General features: G+C 49.6%; 1 protein-coding gene across 2 annotated transcripts in view; it reads left to right on the top strand.

The window, feature by feature from the left end:
- Positions 1-15,178, top strand: part of ZDHHC9 (zDHHC palmitoyltransferase 9) — a 39,307-nt gene that overhangs the window by 20,954 nt on the left and 3,175 nt on the right. For both annotated transcript variants that reach the window (XM_084639646.1, XM_084639647.1), the window contains 7 exons: positions 6,714-6,874; positions 7,493-7,651; positions 12,165-12,302; positions 12,459-12,507; positions 12,790-12,892; positions 13,478-13,581; positions 14,227-14,425. In XM_084639646.1, coding sequence (XP_084495772.1) covers positions 6,714-6,874; positions 7,493-7,651; positions 12,165-12,302; positions 12,459-12,507; positions 12,790-12,892; positions 13,478-13,581; positions 14,227-14,425 — 913 coding nt within the window. The remainder of the gene's footprint in view (positions 1-6,713; positions 6,875-7,492; positions 7,652-12,164; positions 12,303-12,458; positions 12,508-12,789; positions 12,893-13,477; positions 13,582-14,226; positions 14,426-15,178) is intronic.

Genomic DNA, 15,178 nt, shown 5'->3' with positions numbered 1-15,178 from the left:
CCCCCACCCCACTCTCCTGCTGGTAATAGCTTATCTAAAGTGATCACTCTCCTTACAATGTGTATGATAATCAAGGTGGGCCGTTTCCAGCACAAATCCAGGTTTTCAGGTTTGTGACAAATCTTAGGAGACAGGCCAGTCCTTGCCTACAGACAGCCCCACAACCTGAAGCAAATACTCACTAGCAACCACATACCACACAACAGAACCACTAACCCAGGAACCTATCCTTGCAACAAAGCCCGTTCCCAACTGTGCCCACATATCTATTCAGGAGACACCATCACAGGGCCTAATAACATCAGCCACACTATCAGAGGCTCGTTCACCTGCACATCCACCAATGTGATCTATGCCATCATGTGCCAGCAATGCCCCTCTGCCATGTGCATTGGTGAAACTGGACAGTCTCTATGTAAAAGAATAAATGGACACAAATCAGATGTCAAGAATTATTACATTCATAAAGTAGTCGGAGAACACTTCAATCTCTCTGGTCACGCGATTACAGACATGAAAGTTGCGATATTACAACAAAAAAACTTCAAAACCAGACTCCAGCGAGAGACTGTTGAATTGGAATTCATTTACAATTGGATACAATTAACTTAGGCTTGAATAGAGACTGGGAGTGGCTAAGTTATTATGCAAGGTAACCTATTACCCCTTGTTTTTTCCTACCCCCCCCTCCTCAGACATTCTTGTTAAACCCTGGATTTGTGCTGGAAATGGCCCACCTTGATTATCATACACATTGTAAGGAGAGTGATCACTTTAGATAAGCTATTACCAGCAGGAGAGTGGGGTGGGGGGAGAGAAAACCTTTTGTAGTGGTAAACACCCATTTTTTCATGCTTTGTGTGTATAAAAGATCTTCTATACTTTCCATAGTATGCATCCGATGAAGTGAGCTGTAGCTCACGAAAGCTCATGCTCAAATAAATTGGTTACTCTCTAAGGTGCCACAAGTACTCCTTTTCTTTTAACAAATTGATCCAGCATGTCCCAAAAGATGTCATTTAGGAAATGATGGAAGGTCGCCAGGGCATTACACAACCCAAACGGCATAACTGAATATTCCAGGTGGTCATACCTGATCCATTCATCATATTCTCCTTTACCAGGTTATAAGCTCCACAGAGGTTCATCTTTGTGAAGAACAGAGTCTTTAGAACAGTTCATTAATAAGTGGTCAGGAGTATTGATTTTGGGATTGTAATCTTGTTCAGAGCTCTGTAACCCACACAAAGCTGGAGGGAGGTGTCTTCACCACAAAGAAGTTTGAGGCCCCTCCTGGGGTTGTGGAAGAGTGAATGGATCCCTTTTACAAGTTTTCCTGCAGATCGCACCACGAGTGACAGTAAGTTTGAGTTTGGAGAAGGAGTGAATGCGCCCCAGGGAACCTCTGCTCCTGGCTAGAGGTCAATGGGGTAGATGTAGCTGCAGTGGGGTGGTAGAGTGTCAGATTTTTTTTATTGTCAAACCTGTCAGCATAATGTTGATATTTAACAGGTTTGCTGGGGTCCCCTTTATATTGTCTTTGTGTCTCTGAATTCTTTGGAGGATTGTGTAAACTGCAAAGGGTTGCTGGTCCCGGCTTGGCTCTTGGCAAACAGGATTATCAGCAAGACGGGGAATCAAAGTATACTGTGCCTGATCACCAGTGGATGCCAGATATCAGAGCCAGGTTACCTGGTGTGGGGCAGGAACAGGGCTGGAACTAGGCAGGAGCTGGACTGGGAACAAGCTGGCACAGGAGCTTTTGCAGTTGTGGAGGAATGGTTTGAGCACCCGCCAAATTGCTGCTGCTGCTGGGCTTAAGAACTGGTCTACTGACTCTTCCCACCAGTCGGGCAGCCTACTGCAGGCCAGCTGCCCTCCTTGGGTTGCCTGGTGACTGGCGCTGCTGCAGGCCCTGCTTCCTGACAGCCAGTGTCAAACCTGGGAATAGAGCCCAGGTTTTAGGAGTCCCAGTCCAATGTTCTCTCCACTAAGTCACACTGCTGCTATGTGATTCTTAAGTGCCCCCTAATCTCCCAGGTGTATGGCTACACTATGGAGACTATACTGGCATTGCTATGCTGCCCTAACCCCTTAGCATAGATGCAGCCTATACCGGTGGAAGGGGTTTTTCCAACAGTGTTGAATGAAGTTATCTAGGTCGATGTAAGCAGCTATGCGGATCTAGCCTGTGGCATAGACTGTGTGTCAGGGCCAGGGGTGTGGTGTGTCCCACCCCTCCCCAATGTAGCTATCTCAGCCTAGCTTTTAATTGTAGATATCAAGCCCTAGTTGTAGTGGGATGGGGAATAGTGGTTGTGCTTTTGGAGTGTGTAGTTGATAGCCGAGTCTGTGGGAAATCTCAGGCATGGTGTGTGTGTCCCAAGAACTTGACAGTTTCATTACTGGTGGTTACAGTAACTTTTAAGCATGTGAGAGAAGACTCTCTCTCTCTCGTCCAGTTCAGCCTCTCCTTCCCAGCCCATTAAGCCATTAGCATTTTAGAAGCTATGTGTACAAAAAAGTTGGTGGAATCTATGAACTTCAAGAAAAGCTGTTTGGGGGCAGTGAGGGTTGGGGGGGGGCTGTATCATAGGTACCTCTTGCTCAGATGACCTCTGATTTGGATCACTAAGCCTACCCTGCACCACCACAAAGCACAGCAAATTTCAAGACTAGCCAGGTAAGCATACAGATTTTAGAACACTTAGAAAAAATACCTTTAAACAGAAAGATCCCGCCACCTTAACTGAAGCAGAGAGGTTGTTCTGCTATAATATTTATGAAATTAATCAGCAACTGCTTTGCTATAGTCAAAGCCCCAGCCCAGGATAATCCTGAAAGCATGGGAGTCTCAGAGATGTGACATAGCCCATTCACCTAAATGTGATGGTCTCAGCTGAATGAGAACACTCTCTATAGCCTGAAACAGTAGCTCTGAGATGTGTGAACTGCTCCATTCTTAGCTCCTCACCCCAGCAGTGATTCTCAGACTTGTAGGGGTCAGGACCCATTTGTAAATGTTTACGGTCTGTCTTGACCCAGTAAATAGTCTGGGGTTGGAGGCCCTAGAGTGGTTTCGCTTGGGTCCTGCCCCACTGGCGGGGTTGGGTCCTGCCCGGCACTCACCCAACGTTGGCAGCTCCTGGCTGGGCTTATGTCTCTGCTCCGGGAGTTGCAACCTCTAGGGTTGCTGCATCGCTAGGTTCCGCCCCTCCCCGACTGGACCAAATTTGTGTGAGTGGAGTTGTGACCTGGCCCATAAGATTGCAGGGCCACTCACTCAAATCCAGCCTACCTGGACTCCCATCATCATGGTGGCAGGGCCAAACCTGAGTGGTGCTGGGACCCGAAAGGTTGCAGTGTCTGGAGCAAGGAGGCGAGCCCAGCCAGGTCCATGGGACAGTAGCTGCCATGCCACCCTTTAAAATATTCTGGTGACCCAATTATGAGTCCCAACCCCCAGGTTGAGAAACCCTGTGCTTGTGCATGTTCCAAATATGCCTGACCTCAGCTCCCCACCCAGCAGGGTAGGGCTTCCCCAGATCCCAGCTCACATGGGGGTATGGAGAGAGTTCAGTCCAGTCCAAAAAGGCAAGCCCCTCCAGAACCGGTGCACATGAAGGGCAGCCATGGGGGTGGGTCAGAACCCAAAGATGGCAGGGCCACCCCAGATCCTGGCGTATACACAAAGACTTCGGACCCCCAGATTTTGGCTTGCACACTGTAGAGAATGTGGGGCTGAAGCAGCCCTTGCCCCTATTCTCCCCCAGTTCCCCTGCCACTTACTCCCTTGTCCCCTTCCCATGTCCCTCCCCATCCCCTCTTTACCTCCCTTACCATCTATCCTTATTTATTCCCCTCATTTCAGCCCCATATGCCTCTTACCCCATTCCCTCCCACTCCTCTGGCCCCTAAAGTCACTCTCCTCCTAGCAAGCATTCACATTTAATTTTTTTCACAAAAACACTTTGATTACGTGCCCCCCTCCCCCCCCAAACAAACAAAAACCTTGCCAGAGAGTTTTTAGTAATATGTCCTTGAACCTTTTGCCCAACTTGGGGCTTGAATTGACACTGGCTGTGTGGGTCAGGTTCGAAGCACTGCTGCTTATCCCCTTGACCCATCCAGTTGTGTGAAACTTTCACGACTACAAACCCTGATGGCTTCTCTGTCCGGGCATGGTCAGTGTAATCAGTTTAGCGCAAGGACCCAGGTCTAGTGCAGCAGGCTGATGTCTCAGCAACACTGCCTTTTGGACTGAATGTGCCAAATCTGTGCTTGGCTAGTCTGTCTGTCTAACCAGCAGACCACCCTTTTCTTCCAAAGTCAGGTGTAGGGGTCTGGAATCTCAACCTTCTACTGCGATCTAGCAAATGGTTATGTAATGCACTTGTAGAGTACATTTAGCCCAAGTGGTAAGAGAGTCTGTGGTGTAGAGCTGAACGTTCCGTGTCAAATCGTGCTGTCAAACCATGTTGGGAACGTTGTGGTTCCATATCAGATAATTTCTGTCTTTCCAGTTCAGTTAAAGTTGCAGTGAAACTTCTTTTTAAAGTCTTCCCCCAAAAGTCAGATCAACCTTAACGTTGATAGGTCAGGGGCTTGACACAGGTGCCAGAGTATCACTTCAGGCAGAGCTACAAATAGAGTTCAGGTCCCTCATATCACAACAAACTATTGTCCGCTTAGCTTTCGGAGAGGCAGCATTGCTTAGGCCAAATGTGTGTGTTCAGCTAAACTGTACAAATGGGCTACTCCTGCGTCTGCAAAGCACTCTGAGACACACAGGTGAGACTGTCTAACAAAGAGTTGCATGTGATGACGTGTGTGTAGGGAAAGACGGGAACTGCAGGAAGAAAAAGGATGGTCAAGACATTGGGCTAGCACTCAAAGCTAGGTTCTGTACCGACTCCTGCCACAGGCTTCCTATGCTTCCTATCGTGCCAGGTCACTGACACTAGAATACATGGAGGTGGCCGCTAATTTTTCCTTATTTGTTCGGTGCCTCAGTTTCCCCATCTGTAAAAGTGGATCATACATTCCACCTCACAAGTGGTGTAAGTTCACTAATATCTGTGAAGCAGTCCGATACTGTGCTGAGGGAGGCCATATAAGTTCCTAGTTAGATCATTCGCCCCTTTTGTGAACAATTGGGGGCCACCCCAACCCTCCAGCCTTGCACTCATTGGGGACTCACCAGCCCTTCTGAGCCTTAAGAAGCTAAAAAGAGCCAACTCTCCATGAGACTTAGGCCATTTTGATGCTTTGGGTGAACACTAGTCTTTCTTGGCACCCCCTAGAGATGGCAATAGGAACTGGAGGCATCATTGTACCTTATCCCACTCTAACCAGAAACAAATGTTATTTCCGCTGTACCCAACGCAATGACAAACCAGACTCCTATTCACAGGGTCCAGCTGGGTCTTCAGTGTGGCCTGTGCAGCAGCATTGATACGGGAAGTACTTGCAGCCAGCTACCAGATATGACCCTGGATTCAGTGAGCACCCTCTCCTTGGTTTCTAGCTGCATGATCCTAAATACAGAGGCTAACGTGTGTGGCGGAGGGTGTCCTACAATTAGGCCATGTCTACATTGAGAGAACTTGCAGCTGAGTAACTGCATCATTACTGAGCAGCTTCACTTGCCTAAATCCTGCTGTGTTTCAGTATAGCCTGTCTACATGGGGAGCTTGCACTGGTGTAACTAAACTGATGGCATGACTCTGGTGCCGATTTTCATGTAGACAAAGCCTTAGTTTCCTGCAGCTTAGGCAGACACTGCCTACTCCAAAATCCAGTAGCAGGTGGTGGCATCCCAACAAGGGGAGAGTTAAGGTGTTACTCCACATACTTCACAACCTTAATTGTGCCACTCCTGGTTTTGTAAGCTTGTGGCTTGTGTGTTTGACAAGAAATTGCAATCTTTGGGGGCGGGGGGATTGTAAGGAGATGTGAAGAGTCTTTCCTGCTTTTCTCTTGTTTGAGTGTGACGCCTGATGTCCCGTGTCTCAAAAAGGTACGGGGGAGCAGAAGGCCCTGTTGTGCAGCAACAGCCCTAACAAATTCCTTTGTAAGTGACTCTTCCGATAACGAGTGGAGGGCTTGGGAATATTATTGCAGTTACTTTTCAAGGTTTGGAATAAACTCTCTGGGTGGTAAGCAGGAGAGTTCAGTGAAGCCAGTCCCCTCCAACCTTGCCCATTCTGTCCTGAAACTTTTGGGCTCCACTGTTTCACTCGCCTCTTAAAGGGATAGGGCCCCAGGAAGCGTTCTCTTTAATATTTCTCTCATTTTAGTCATACTCTTTCTGGACAGCCAGTGCCTTCTGATTGCATTGCACTCCTTCACAGGAGAAATTCCCGGGCTGATTGGTAAGGAGCTGGCTGGTCACAGGGTTCTGGTTGTCTTTGGTTCCGGCTGAGAGAAGAGATGGAAGTATTTACTGCATTAAAATTGACTAAGAATACGTTATCACGCTTCCCTGGTTATACTTTCCATGGTAACACTTGCTGTAGCTGCCCCAAAAGTGTTATGCCCTGGTGATTGGGATGGGAGATGAACATCAGACAGTCTCTCCAGATGTGATCCATTGGAGAACTCTGGCATGGCTGCGTCTGGGCTCTGAGACCTTGCCAGGCTTTGAAGAGAGAGTTTTGCCCGGGCCATTGTTTGGTTTGATTCAGCACCTCCTTGCTTCTCTCCCTCTGTAGGTGTCGCTACCTGGCAGTTCAGCTGTCTCCAGCCATCCCTGTCTTTGCAGTAGTTCTTTTCCTATTCGCGATGGCTATGCTTCTGCGGACAAGTTTCAGTGATCCTGGTGTGATCCCCAGAGCCCTGCCTGATGAGGCAGCCTTCATTGAAATGGAGATTGGTGAGTGAAGAGGCTCTTGTCAACAGAATCTGTGCCAGAGTACCTTCCCTGAGGCCTTTGTGAAGGAGTGTGAGTGTGCGTTAGAGCCTGGGTTGGTGTGGGCAGTTTGCTGGGGAGCATATCTTCCCTACTGACTCTGTGAGAGGAGTGAGTGTGCCTGGAGAGTGGCGGTGGTGCCCTGCATGTCCCTCAGTTCTGGAAGGTGCCCCGCCTCCCCAAAGTACCCATCCATTAGCTCACATGAGTTCTTTCTCCTCCTGCAGTGCTGGGTTTACCCAGGGAATTCCCCTCTCCCTCCCCAACACCCCACTCACTCCCACGCAAGACCATGATTGGGAATGGGAGCAGTCTGGGTCGTTCTCTCCCTTTCTGGCAGGTGATGTCGGGCGCAGGTACATCCTAGCAATGGTTTGCCCCTGTTCCTTCACTCAGCAGAGTTCTTGGCGTCTCTTCACCTGGCCCCAAGTTCTTAGAGCTGTGAACAGAGCTGCTGCCGATGGCTCTGAGCATTGCAGGCTCTCCTGGTCTTGGTGTTAGTGAGATGGAACAAGCAGTTATTGCTGAAATGGAGTGGACTTGGATTAACAATTCTGGTGTCTGATTGGCTATTGCTTTCAGAGGCCACCAATGGAACTGTGCCTCAGGGTCAGCGCCCGCCTCCACGTATCAAAAACTTCCAGATCAACAACCAGATAGTGAAGCTGAAGTACTGTTATACGTGCAAGATCTTCCGGCCCCCCCGTGCCTCGCACTGCAGCATCTGCGACAATTGTGTGGGTGAGTTAAGACAGCACGATGCCCTTGCCATGGGGGAGACCTCAATCCAGCACTCATGCCTCACACGGTAGCATTTGGGACATAGGAACTGCGAGATGGGATCGGATCAAGCGTACATTTAGTCCTGTATCCTGTCTCCACCAGTGGCCAATCCCAGATGCTTTGAAGGAAAACCCCACAACAGCAGATGGGGGATAATCTGTCCCCTATGAAGGCCTCATTCTAATCCTAAATAGTCAGAGAATGGTTTAAAATCTGAAGCTGGAGGCTTTATCTCTCTTCCAATACATTTTTTTAAGCATTACTATTTTAGCTCTGGATATTCTTGTTATCCATGTAATTGCTCAGTCCTTCTTTGAGTCTTGGTAAATTCTTAGCCAACAACTTTTTGTGGCAATGAGTTCCACAGTTTGTGTTGCACAAAGTATTTCCTTCTATCAGTTTTGAATTTGAGATTGGATGTGGAGCCCAGTGACGGAGGCTAGGACTGGGAGGTATTTTGTGTGTGTGTGTGTCGGGGGCGGGGGGAAACAGATCGGATGCAGTGCGGGAAGGGGAAATGGGACTGGTGGCTGGGCAAGGAGACTGGGACTCGGCTGAGAAGCCTGAGGAGTGGAGAATGGGACTGGAACAAGGTGCCAGGGATGGGGAAGAGACAGGACTGTGACAGAGACAGGTTGCGGAGGACAGGGCAGAAGGCGGGAAGCTTGTGAGGAGTGGGCAGAAGACTTTGTGCCCGCTAGAGTGCGCTCTCCTCCTGTTTCTGGAGTAGAATCCAACATTCCTGAGTCTCACCATTCTGCTGCTGTCAGCAAATATCTGTGAAACTCACTGGCAAAGTGCATATTTGTTTTCTTCCCCATCTAGTGGTGGGCCAAATAGAGGATAACAACCTACTATTGCTATCAGTTACTCCATTAGCTCAAGCAGCAAAGGTCTGGGGATGGATTTAAAGCTTCCAACCCTGCTGAAAACCCATGTAGGTGTCAATGTGATGGAACTTATTTTCAGATTGCTTTTTAAAAAAACCTAGGAAATTATACACACAACTGTGTTAAAAGAACATTAAGGTTGCAAAGTCAAGCAGTTGAAAGATAGGAAATGCCACAATTTAGGTCACCTGTGTGTATGCATTATGGTAGTTTTTAATACTATTTTGGGTGCAGGTTCCCTGCCTCATTCAGTGCACAGGATGGATGGATGCTCGCTTCATAGGCAGCTATTCAGTAGTTTTTCTCATTGCTTAGTGAGTGTCCCCTGTCTTTTTTACTGGATGCTATTCAAACTCTGCTTTGGAGATAGAATTACTAATTTTTGTGGGGGCTTTTCTGTTGCACTCATCACTACAGTATCGGAGTGTTTCGCAACCACTGGTTTGACTTCCCCACACCCCATGAAGTGAAGGGGTGGGATTATCCTCATTTTACAGATGTGGCTGAGGCACAGAAAGATTAAGGTCAAAGGTGTCGGCTAATTTTGGGTACGCAATCTGAGACATCTAGGGCCTAATTTTTGCCAAGTATTTAGCACTGCACTTTTTATTGTTACCTCCTTTTGACTGGAGTGGCTAGTCAAACTTTGGGGCCCTGTGGGTTTTTCCCACTAGGAGGGAAAATCTTGTTTATTTACAAAGATTATACATAAAGTCTCATAGATTTATAGACTTGAAGGCTGAAAGGGACCATCATGCTCATCTAGTCTGACCTTGTGCACATCACAGGCCACAGAACCTCACCCACCCACTCCTGTAACAGACCCAGAACCTCTGGCTGAGGTACTGAAGTCCTCAAACCTTTATTTAAAGACTTCAAGTTACAGAGAATCCACCATTTACACTAGTTTAAAGCTGCAAGTGACCCCTGACCCATGCTGCAGAGGAAGATGAAAAGCCCCTGGGATCTCTGCCAAGCTGACCCAGGGGGAATTCCTTCCCAACCCCAAATATGGAAATCAGTTAGACCCTGAGCATGTGGGCAAGACCCACCAGCCAGACACCTGGGAAAGAATTCTCTGTAGTAACACAGAGCCCTCCCCTTGTAGTGTCCATCACTGGCTGTTGGAGATATTTGCTGCTGGCAGTCGCAGATGGGCTACATGCCACTGTAGGTAGTGTAGTGCGACCATTGCCTCCATACACTTATCATGCTCAGTCCTGAAGCCAGTTAGGTTTTTTTTATTCCCCATTGCTCCCCTTGGAAGGCTGTCGCAGAACTTCAGTCCTCTGATGGTTAGAAACCTTGGTCTTATTTCAAGCCTAAACTTGTTGATGACCAGTTTATATCCATTTGTTCTTGTGTCCATATTGGCACTTAACTTCTCTCCCTCCATGGTATTTATTCCTTTGATGTATTTGTAGAGAGCAATCATATCGCCCCTTGGCCTTCTTTTGGTTAGGCTAAACAAGCCAAGCTCTTTGTCTCCTCTCATAAGGTAGGTTCTCTATTCCTCAGATCATCTTGATAGCCCTTTTCTGAACTTGTTCCAGTTTGAATTAATCTTTCTTAATCATAGGATACCAGCACTGCACACACTGTTCCAGATGAGGTCTCACCAGTGCCTTGTATAACGTTACTAACACCTCTTTGTCTTCACTGGAAATACCTCAGCTGATGCATCCTAGGACTGCATTAGCCTTTTTCATGGCCACATCACACTGGCAACTCATAGTCATTCTGTGATCAATCAATGCACCATTTCTTTCTTCTCCTCCTCTGTCCCTTCCAACTGATAAGTCCCCAGTTTGTAGCAAAGAATCTTGTTCTTAGTCCCTAAGTGCATGCCCTTATACTATTAAATTCCATCCCATTTCTATTACTCCAGTTTTCAAGGTCGTCCAAATCTTCTTGTGTGGTATTCTGGTCCTCTCTATTAGCAACACCTCTCAACTTTGTGTCATCTGCAAATTTTATTAGCACACACCCACTTTTTGTGTGAAGGCCATTAATAAAAATGTTAAATACAATCGATTTGAAGACCAGTCCCTGAGGAACTCCAGTAGTAACCTCCCTCTGGCCTGACAGTTCACCTTTCAGTATGCAGTCTCCCCACTAACCAATTCCTTGTCCACATTTAAATTCTCATATTAATCCCCATCTTCTCCAATTTAACTAATTATTTCCATGTGGAACTGTATCAAATGCCTTACTGAAATCCAGGTGGATTTGATCTGCCTCAGATCCTACCCCATTTACACTGATGTTCACTGTTTGTTATCCAGTCACTGTTAACTTTTTTGGTGAAAATTGAAACAAAAAAGGCATTTAATGCTTAAGCCATTACTGTCTTTCTTTCCTCATTGAGTAATGGACCTACCCTGTCTTGGTCTTCCTCTTGCTTCTCACATATTTGTAAAATGTTTTCTTGTTACCTTTTGTGTCCCTACCTAGTTTTATCTTGTTTTTTGTCTTGGCCTTTCTAATTTTGACCCGACATGCTTTTTTTAATACTCATAATAATTTAATAATTTGACTTAGTTTCTACTTGTATCACTGTTTTTTGGGTTCGAAGATCTCCTGGTTAAGCCAAAGTCATCCCCTACATATTTCCCATCTTTCCTATGCATTGAGATGGTTTGCTCTTGTGCCCTTAATAATGACTCTTTAAAATGAAGTGGATGTTCTCTTGGGGGAAGAAATAGTATGTGATCATGGAATTAAAGACTGTCATAATATGTGGCATACAGGAGGCAAATTAAGGTTGCATGGGAAAGCTTAATTCTGGCATTTCCTATCTTTTGAGTGTTTGACTTTGCAACCTTAATAACATTCTTCTAAAGTTGTGTGTGTGTGTAATTAATAAATATATCCTCCACCTTTATCTGCAACAGCTGTGAGCTGCACACTGTGGGAAGCTAAGAGGATGAAGGGGAGCAGTTGCTGATTTTTGTAACTGAAATAGACATTAGGTTAATGGGGCTGAGTGGGTTATATCTAATACCAGAAACAAATAGCAGTGCACTCTGGGAGCAGGAACAGCAGTGCTCAGTATACTTCCCATAGAGCTGAATACCCCACTAGAAGTGACCTCAGTGCTTCAGGAGCACTCTGCTCAATGGAGGAGCTTTGCTAGCCCCTTTGCCTGGTTCTGTAGGAGGATGGGGTCTCTACCTGGGGACACGCTCAGGCTCACGTATCAACCACGCTCTCTGTCTTTGTGGTAGATGGAGGGGGTCCTCAAACTCTTCAGTTGTGGCATGGGGTGTTGGTCTGGAAAAGGCCAGGTATCTCCACGCTAGAGGCCTTCCTCTTCCAGGGCTGCAGCATGGTGGAGTGTTTCCTGTGCAGAGGAGCAGGGTAGGAAGTGTTCTTCCCACAAGATCCTTCCCCCTGGAGACTTAGCCTGGTACAATCTGGGAGCGCTTTCTGCTGATGGAGGCACAGGAAATGGAAGCCCCTTGCCTTGGGCTTGGGCTAGGGCTTCCCCAGCTGTGCTGGTGGGATGTGTTGGCAGGGCTTGGGTGCCCCGCCTCGCCCCACGCTGCAGGTGTGCTGACATCCTTTTCTTGCTCCCCCAGAGCGCTTTGACCATCACTGCCCCTGGGTTGGGAACTGCGTGGGGAAGAGGAACTACCGCTACTTCTACCTCTTCATCCTCTCGCTCTCACTCCTCACCATCTACATATTCACCTTCAACATCGTCTACGTGGCGCTCAGTGAGTCCTGCCGGTGGGGGGAACAGCATGGGGAGCTGTGCTGTCGGGGTGGGGGTTGGGTCAAGATCAGCACAGAAATCAATAGATTGGAGGAGGCACGAGACCTGTCTTCTTGGACAGCGCTGTACATTAACCTCTCTCATTTGTGTTGCCCAGAGTCCCTGAAGATTGGCTTCCTGAACACGTTGAAAGAGACCCCTGGAACATATCTTTCCCCGCCGCATGGAGCATACCTGCCTTTCCGACCCCTCTGCCCTGGTGGGGGAGGGAGGTGTGTGACTTGTGTGTAGCGTCTCCCCACAGGCTTTCTGGAGGCTTTCTTCTTAATTGGGGGGTGGGAGTGGCTATAGGCTGTGGGGCGATGGGAGAGGAGACGGTCCATGTGTTTAGGGGGAGCAGAGGGGAGCGACACAGAGTGTCATGAAGCAGGGTCAGTGGAAGATAGGTGCTGTGCCATGGGGTTCTGAATCCTTAACCAGCTGCTCACGGTCCTGGAGGTGCTTATCTGTTTCTTCACCCTCTGGTCAGTGGTGGGGTTAACCGGATTCCACACCTTCTTGGTGGCTCTGAACCAGACGACCAACGAAGACGTGAGTGATGTTCCCCACTCTCTCCTATCTGTGTGCTTGCCTCTCCCCAGCTCCTCTTCAGAGCCATCTCCTCCCCGCCCCCCACTTCTCATCAGTTCATCACTGGGTGAATTCCCCTCACACACAGCAAGGCCAAACCCCAGGCACAGGCTGGGGTGGAGGGAGGGCATACATCCAGGGCAGCACACGGGTTCAATGCTGCCACAGGCCCCAGAAATGCAATTTAGGTCAACCCAAGCTTATTCTGAGGCCTCCTTAGGCCTGCTGCTCAAGAATGGGGAGGGCCCAAATCCCCTCTCTTCAGCCCCTGCCCAGCCAGTGGATGCACAAGGAGTCTGGGACCCCACTTTCAGTCCCCAGGGGGCTAGGTTCGTGCTAGGACTGATGGTCTCCATGTGTCAGCAATGGAAATAACAGGGTCCAAGCCCTGCTCTGAGAGGCAGCCAGAGCCCATGCAGTGTGTAACCGTGATGAGGGGCACCTGTGCAGTGCCCCAGTGCATCAGTCAGTGGAGCTGAATGCTCGAGAGCCGTGATCTGGCAGGGAGCTCATACCCAGTGTCTTTGGAGTATTCTCTGCTTGCAGATTAAGGGGGCGTGGACTGGGAAGAACCGGGTGCAGAATCCCTATAGCCATGGGAACATTGTGAAGAACTGCTGTGAAGTGCTGTGTGGGCCGCTGCCCCCCAGGTAAGAGCTGGGGAGCAATTGCAGGCTTGCATGGCACTTGGGGCTGGAGGGGCACTGGGTCACAGATGCAGATGTCTGTGGCATAAGCCCTTGCCTTGCCAGCCCATTACACAGTGGGGGGCTGTTCAGCCATGCATGGCTTCCTCTAGGGGAAAGGGGAGTGGTGTCTGTACTCAAAACCTGAGGGAGAGGGGGCCTTCTGTATGCGCTTGTAGCGAGGCAAGCTTGTGCTGCCCTTCATCCTTCCTTAGCCAAGGGGCAGCTCCTCTCCCTAGGGGCTTCGGCCTGGCAAGAGACTTTGTCCTGGGGAACTGGCCTTTGCTCCTGGCCTCCCAGCCTTACCTCGAGGTTTCAGGCCTTTGCTCAGGAGTTCGGTGCACTGTCTCACATGGGGCTCTGGTGCTGACCGGGGAGCAGAGGAGCTTCTGTTTCTGTGAGCCATGCAGCCAGAACAGACACGTGCCTGTGGCGTTTGCCGCATTAGTGCCCCTCCCCTGGCAGTCGCCTTGTTCCTGTCCTCGCAGCAGGGATTGCCTTGGGCGAGGCCGGGCTGTGCTCTCAGGCCCTCCCCCGCCACCCCCTCCCCAGGCCTGCCTCGGGTGAGGGAGGGCTGTGCCCTCAGCCTCCCCACTCTGTTCCTTGCAGTGTGCTGGACAGACGGGGCATCTTGCAGCAGGAGGAGAGCGGTGCGCAGGGGGACAGCAGCACGCGGGGGCCCAGCACTCAGGAGCCCGGCGCACTGGAGAAGAGCAGCACTCAGGAGCCCGGTGCTGCTCAGGTGCTCAGTGCGCAGGCAGTGGGCAGCACTCGGGAGGGCAGCAGCAGCCCCACGCGTCAAAGTGCAGTAAGTGACCCTCTTCCCCATGCAGCCAGATGCCCTGTACTCCGCTCCGGCTGGTGATGGTAGCCATAAGCTCCAGCTCTAGTCAGGAGGACAGACAGGGGCTGAGAACAACCTGCAATAGGGAGAGTGAGGCAGTTGTCCTTGGAGTAATGCTAGGTCCTGAGCTGAGGGATCTCCTGGAAGGAGTCTTGCTGCAGAGATGATGCTGGCAAGGGGGTGTCCATGAGTGGGGGAGAGCAGGGCAGCTGCAAAGCATCTTCCAAGCAGCTGGGCTCCTTTGCACTCGCTTGTGGCACCATGAAGGCAGGTGTGGTCAGCTGGGGGCTATCATCCTGGGAATCACCGCCTGCCAGTGTTGGCAGTAGCTGGCCCAGGTCCGGGCACTCACTGCAGTAGGAGGAAGCCGTGGTGAGTGAGCAGGGGGCCCAGAAGCCTGGGCCCCGGCCTGATTTATCACTCGCTGTGGAGCCCTTTTTCCTCCCCATGTTTCCATCTCTGGGTGAGGGTGTTATGGCAGCACCTGTTTCTGCAGGGCAGCTCTATCTCTTGGAAGCCTGAATAATCCACTTGTTCCCGGTTCCCTGGGCCCCTTTCCCCCTCTCTGATCTGGCTCCTCCACTCGCCCTACAGCAGCACTCGGTGGTGCCAAACCTGAACTGGGAGTGTAACCTCATGAGAGAGAACAGTGGCCAAGGGGGCTGCTGGGCTCGTTGGAAGGAGGGGGGTAGGCAGGGGCAAATAGAGAGTTCCCTC

Source organism: Lepidochelys olivacea (genome assembly GCF_965140295.1).
Source record: "Lepidochelys olivacea isolate rLepOli2 genome assembly, chromosome: 9".
Taxonomy (NCBI): domain Eukaryota; kingdom Metazoa; phylum Chordata; order Testudines; family Cheloniidae; genus Lepidochelys; species Lepidochelys olivacea.
The sequence above is the reverse complement of the archived record's forward strand: the minus strand, read 5'-3'. Positions and strand labels throughout refer to the sequence as shown.